This window comes from Camelina sativa, chromosome 5 (genome assembly GCF_000633955.1).
Source record: "Camelina sativa cultivar DH55 chromosome 5, Cs, whole genome shotgun sequence".
NCBI classification, from domain to species: Eukaryota; Viridiplantae; Streptophyta; class Magnoliopsida; order Brassicales; family Brassicaceae; genus Camelina; species Camelina sativa.
Genome location: NC_025689.1, coordinates 22,760,744 through 22,768,076, shown reverse-complemented (window position 1 = coordinate 22,768,076; position 7,333 = coordinate 22,760,744). Strand labels below are relative to the sequence as shown.

The 7,333-nt window shown below is 30.0% G+C and overlaps 1 protein-coding gene across 1 annotated transcript; it reads left to right on the top strand.

Annotated features, from left to right (window-relative positions):
• Positions 4,962-6,525, top strand: LOC104787425 (transcription factor MYB114-like). Its single transcript, XM_010513004.2, has 3 exons — positions 4,962-5,199; positions 5,701-5,830; positions 5,910-6,525. The coding sequence occupies exons 1-3, from the start codon at positions 5,079-5,081 to the stop codon at positions 6,394-6,396; spliced, it is 738 nt and encodes a 245-aa protein (XP_010511306.1). The 5' UTR covers positions 4,962-5,078; the 3' UTR covers positions 6,397-6,525.

Genomic DNA, 7,333 nt, shown 5'->3' with positions numbered 1-7,333 from the left:
TTTATGCTTAGTTCTTTTACATATACGTGCATCATATGGTTAATCCACATAATTATAAGAGAAAAATAAAATATTTTCTTAGCAAGAAGACAAGATCTATGATTAGAATCTCCATTGATCATGTAATTATATATCATCATTTATAGCTACGAAAACATCCACCTAAGCAATTTTTTTTTACTTTAAAATAACTTTAAAATATTCATTTAGCGCATATTTCTGTCAATTATAATTAATAGAAAGTTTAAAAATAAATATAATTAGTTAAATAAATAAAATGTTAAAATAAGAAAACAATACTATAATTTTTTATCAGTGGTAATAGTATAATTAAAATTTTCAATTAAACTGATAAATAATGAAAATTATAAATGTATTATTGAGTTTTAGAATGGAAGTAAATTTTAAATTTATGGTAGAATAAATAAAAATTATGTAATTGTGTATTATTGAGTTGTGGTATGGAAGTAAAATTTAAAATTATGGTAGAATAAAAAAATTCTGTAATTGTATTTATAAAATTTTAAACAGGAAAAAATAAAATTAAAAGTGAAATATTATTTTATAACATAATCAAAAAGGAAAAAAAAATTGATGTTTCGTCAATTGAATCAAATGGTTCTAATCCAAATTTAAGTATTGAAATATAGTAATTAAAGAGAAAATAGTTATAATATATCTTGAAAATCATTTTACAGTCTAATATGTATTATGTGTGATCCAATAGAAGGTGGAAAAAAGTATGTCAAAAGGAGTGCATCATCAATAATGACGAAATAATTAAAGTTAAAAGTGTTTGAAAATAAATTAGTAAAAAATACACAATCACACATGACTAAATTAAAATCTATGACATCTCATTAATTGTGTGAAACGAATGAGTTTGTAGAAAAATAAATGACATACATTATTAGATTCCAAGTCGGGTGTAACAGTTTGGCCATATAATCATGGAAAGTGGGATAAGATATGCACTTTCATGAATTGGTCGTTATGGTACGTTGCAATTATTTTGATGGGTAAAGCAAGCTCAGTAAAGATGTTATAACGATATGATATTATATTTTACCTTTAAGCAATATTCTTGAGATTCGGTATATTCAAATTTATACGAAATAATGTTATGTTAGTATCAACATCTAATCATAAATAATATATACAATTAGATCAACAATCGATCAACATCAAAGCCTTTAAAAATGTTTTTAATGAAATATATGAATAAGAAATAAACTCTCTTAATGTTAAAAGATTTTGAAGTGGTCATCAATGTCGTTTATTTTTCCTAATATTACCACATGACATATATTTATAAAGATTTACCCTCAAAACTTTGAATGATTATATTCGAGTTCAAGAATTCATATTAGTAGAAAAGATTTAAATTAAAATCCCGCGCTTGCGCGGGTACAAATTCTAGTGTAATTATAAAATTGAGCCAATTTCAAAGTCCACGTTAACGAAATTAAGTCAACCGTTAGAGATGCTGACTTAGACTCTACGTTTCCTGAAACGATGTCGTTTTGATATGTAATCTCGCAAAAATAATTGTCAAAAATCCACCCTCTGGTTGTTCGAACCTGCAATCTAATACAAGTTTAGCATAGGATGTAACCAGTTGATCCAACAACCATATTCGAAAGTATCGTACAAATGTATTATTATAAGACTAAAAAAAGATCATTCTGGTTAGTTATAAACCGAAACAATTTTAACTGGTTCAATTAAATTGATTTCTTCGTCTCTAAACCGAAATTCCTTAATCCCAACAACGTCTGTGCTCCTGCGAACTTTGCCTCTTCGACCTGCTCGCTTCCACTCTGCCACCGCCATATCCGCCTCTAACGACGATGTTTTATTCTTCATAAGCCAACGGAGAAACTCACTTCCCGGAACCCGAAGAACCTTCTCTAATTCCACTGTTGCGGCTGCCTCTGGCGATGTGGTAGTGAAGTCAGTTCCATCTTCTCCTACGGTTCTCCGGTGGGTATCGCGCACAAGGCTATACGGTGAGTTATCAGTTGACGATGTTGGTAACAATAGGTTTTCCTAATTCGAAACGACGACATTTTATTTTATCAGAACTTAGATCTTTTTTAGGTTTATAATAATACATTTGTATGATACTTTCGAATATGGTTGTGGGATCAACTGGTTACGATCTATGCTAAACTTGTTTCAGATCGCGGGTTTGAACCACTGGAGTTTGGATTTTTGACAATTTTTTTGCGAGATTAAATATCAAAACGACGTCATTTCAGGAAACGTGGAGTCTGAGTCAGCATCTTTAACGGTTGACTTAAATCTGTTAACGTGGACTTTAAAATTGGCTCAATTTTATAAGTACATGTATTAATTGTGAATTTTATTAGAGTAAATGTCTAAATTAGCACTACATGATTGTACAGGAAGAAATTCACACTTTTGGGTGGTGTACAGGTAGGAAATGGCGTTTTTCCCCTTGTTTCATACATGTAGTTTTATCTAGAGACAAGTCAATGGGATTTATGGGCCTTTAACTAAAGTTGACCCAATAAACATTAACGAAGAACACCATTCTGTCAGTATCCATGGCTTCAAAACTTTTATCGGACACGAATTATTCCTTAACAAATTAACAACTTAAGTCTGTAGCTATTTGAAAAGACAAAAAAAAGTTGACAGCCAAAGAGAAAAACACCAAAACTATTAGATGCAAAATATATGTTATAGTTAATGAAACAGAAAGAAAGATAAATACCTAATTTGACAACAAAGTCAATATCGAATTTTTTTTCGGAAAAATATTTTGTTTTACATCGAGTGCAGCGGATTATTAATCTAGCTTAAAGTTATAAGATGCTAAAAACTTGTAAACTATCTTGATGTAAACCATATTATCATACAACCATCACATCTTCTATCGCCTTGTTATCGGATAGAAGTTAGTTGCTTTCGAACCATTTGAGTTAAAAAAAAGTCTGCGCCACGCCATATCGGCGACTGTTGGTTTCTTTCGAAAAATAACATAAGTTGATCCAAAAAGAAGATAAGTTATGTCAATATCGTATTCTTAAATATTATCGTTTTAACATCAAATGTTCGACAAACAAAAAAGAAATTTTAATATCAAAGGAAGATCAAGTTATGTTATTTTTGAAATCTTAACCAGTTAAATAATCGACAACGTGACACTTGAAAACACAAATGAAGATTTTGATGATAGAAGACTCCAAAATTGTGTGTACTCTTGTTTTGTCACCGAAGACGTGTAAAGACAAAAAGGCTTTTACAGTAAACCCTTCAAAAAGAAGATTATTTAATTTCATGTCTAATTAGTTTATCATTTGTTTGGACATGTGCTACACCACAAAACAATTATATTTTCTGCTTATGTTTTATATAGTTTAGAACTTAAAATGTGCTTATTTTTTTGGTTGAATCTTATTGGATTAATATATTTATTTTGTTTGATAGAGTAAAATAGAGATATATTTTTGTTTGATTTATATTTTTGTTTGTTTCATGTATAAAAAAATTAAATCTTTTTTGAATTTATCAAATAAAATCAGCTTTTTAAAAGTAAGAACATGAACTATGGTTACAGATTTATAATATGATAAGTTAATAGTTTTAGTGTTGGATTAATAGTCTAAACCTACCATACTAAACCCATTTCAAAACGGATATAAAGATTTTTTACCCACAAAAAAATCATTCTACAAAATATGTGGGTGTATAAAGTATGTCCGCATCCGACCCACTTGAGTTCACAGGACATGAATATATTTGTTTTAACGATATTGTTTTTCTAATTTACAGAAAATATTATATCTTAAGTTTCTAATTTTCATTTTTACTATTTTAAAGTCATTTTAAAAATTAAATAATTTCATAAGATGGTAGAAGATCCCAAAATTGTGTACTCTTGTTTTGTCACCGAAGACAAAAAGGCTTTTAGCCTTTTACAGTAAACCCTTCAACTACTATACTACCACTATTTAGTTATACTATAAAATTTGAATTAAGATAAAACAATTTAAGATGAAGATTAGAGTGGAAAAATTTAATTCTGCTAATTGAAAGATTTAGAAGAATAAACTAAGGCAAACAGTTCAAATGTTTGTTAAATTTTAAGTCTAGGAAACACTCTAAATTTTTGATCAAATAGCCTTGTCAAAATATATATGAATGACTATATATAATACTATCCAACTATACACTAGTAGAACTTACTGTTGTTATTCATCCACCCTATAAAAATCATAACCAATTATTAATACTTTCTCCTAATTTTGCTAAGAAACATTTTTTTGTTTGGTAAGTCCTAATTTTGCTAAGAAACTATCTGGGTGCTATGTATATATAGTATGAACCTTTTCTCTAATCTAAAATCAGTATCCATTGTGACGGAGCTAGGAAATCAGTTTATCAGGGTCAAAAAAAAATTTAAAGGGTTAATTATGTTGTTAAATTTTTTTATAGGGGTCAATTGTGCTATTTTACCAGGGCCAATTTAATTTTTTTCCCTAAAAAATTAACTAATTTTAAAAATTCACCAGGATCATTTGACCCACATGGTCCTATGCTGGCTCCGCCCATGGTATCCAAACAATAACTTAGCAAATTAAGCACGACTGTTAAAACATGCAATGTGGATATCAGACATGCACGTCACCTACGTATGCCCATCACGTGTTTATATTCGTTCACAGATATACTCGCTCTTGTAATTATATAACCAATCATTGATAGTCTTTTCTCTTAATTTTATTAAGAAACATTAAAAAAAAAAACAATTTTAAGTACTGACAATGGATGAAGGTGCTAGCAAGGTGCTAAGAACCTTTTTATCTAGTCCAAATTAGTAACCGAACAATAACTTAGCAAATTAAGCACGACAGCTAAACAATGAAATGTGGATATCAAACATGCACGTCGCTTCCCTAAGCCCCTCACGGGTTTATATATTCGTTCATACACTCTCACTCTATACGTCCTCAAGTGATTTGTGAAACCACAATATATACCCTCTCTTCTTTGAACCCTTATAAATTTGAAATTTGGTTGGATACTTTTATATTTCTATTTTACGTTCCATGGAGAGTTCGTCCAAAGTGTTGCGAAAAGGTGCATGGACTGCTGAAGAAGATAGTCTCTTGAGACAGTGCATAAATAAGTTTGGAGAAGGCAAATGGCACCAAGTTCCTTTAAGAGCTGGTATGTTTTTTAAAAACACACACACACACATCATTTACGAATATTCTTCTTTCTCTATTTAATATTCTTCTTTCACGTGTTTATATTAACTCTCATACTTCTTTCTTTTTCTTTTGATGAAAAGATTAATCATTAATATATATGCTATTCAAAGTTGTTAATAAAAATAAGAACCCATGCATCTATATGCATATTGGTTTATTCATGGACCTAAATTAAAAGAGGATTATATTTACGTTGTATATTGCTATCCTCTTCTTGAAAAAAAATCAAAAGAACGATGCCAACCTCTGTAGAGTCTTTAAAATTCGTTTTACTGTTTTTTCCTTTTCTAAATAAATTCATTGAAAATTTCTAGACGAACACATAAGTATGTGTTGGAACAGTTCTTTATTGCTATTGGTGTGCATAGATTCTTCATGATAAAAATATAGAAGGGGACACAAAAGCAGTCTTAGTAATACTAGTAGGTATAATTAATGTCAATTTTATGTTTTGTAGGGCTAAACCGGTGCAGGAAGAGTTGTAGACTAAGATGGTTGAACTATCTGAAACCAAATATCAAGAGAGGAAAACTTAGCTCTGATGAAGTCGATCTGCTTCTTCGCCTTCATAGGCTTCTAGGAAACAGGTACTTTTTAACTCGGAGTAATAAGTTATCAAGTTTCATACTACTAAATAATAATTGTTTATTGTTTTACAATGCTTAGGTGGTCTTTGATTGCTGGTCGATTGCCTGGTCGGACCGCAAATGATGTCAAGAATTTTTGGAACACTCATCTGAGTAAGAAACATGAACCGTGTTGTAAGATTCAGATGAAAAAGAGAAACATTAATTCTCATCCTACCACACCGGTCCAAAAAATTGATGTTTTTAAGCCACGACCTCGATCCTTCACAATTAATAACGGCTCCAGCAATCTCAATGGCCGGCCACAAGTTGACGTTATTCCTTCATGCTTTGGACTCAATAACAATAATGTTTGTGAAAATAATATGACATGTAACAAAGATAAGGAGAAAGCTGAGCATATCAATAATTTCATTGATGGAGATAATATATGGTTAGAGAATTTACTAGATGATAGCCAAGAGGTAGATGCCCTAGTTAGAGAAGTGACGGCAACAGAGAAAGGGGGCACCATGGCGTTTGACGTTGAGCAACTTTGGAGTATGATTAATGGAGAATTTGATTAGTGTGTGTGGCCATTTGTTTGCATTTCTGTATGGGTATGTTTTCGCTTTTAGTGTGTATTTTTCGGAATGAACTACTATTTTAATCATGTAAACAATAAACTTTTATGTTTCTGTGTGAATAAGATTTTGGAATTAAAATTTATATTTTCTAAAACGAGATATATTGGTGGAACTTCAATTGATTCAGTGGTTTGACCAAAGATTTATTAACGCATATAAAAAAGTTTTTAAAAAAGCATTGTTGAAAATATAATTGTTTTGGTCTACAGTTAAGTTAATGGCTATATTTGAATATATACTTTGAAACTTTTGTTATTAGCCACGTACGAAAAAGAAACAAAAATGAGTTATTAGATTGATACAATTATGGATATTTCTAACGTAATATGTTTGATATTTTTTTGTTGCATCGTTATATAATATACTATAAGCTCGCGTAAACTACGTGTAACTGTGTAAGGCTTTACAACATCCAAAACTAACGATAAACTTTCATGTCTTCCAAAAGAATAGCGTATTAGCAATCAATATACTAGTTGTTTTGGTTTTCAACAACTTTAATTATATTGATCAATATACTAGCAGATTGATAGGTTAAGTAATTTTGTAGTCTCTCGCGACTTTTACATCCTTCTGATACTTTCTTTACTGTTTTTTTTTTTTCTTTTTTAATATAATCAGGGATTAGTTACACAAACATCATCCTTCAAAAAAAAAAATTGAGAGATATTTAAACCAACCAAAAGCTAAAGTATGAGCAGCAGCACTGAAATTCAAAGAAGATTTTGTTTTGGCTGTTAAGAGAAAAAGTGCCGAGTCCTGTTATTTTCAATAATTTATGCAACAATGACTTTTGGTTTACACGAAGGTGTTGACATCTCCATCATAAAAATGAGAGATATTTGATTGTCAAAAAAAAAAAAAAAAAAAAAAGAGA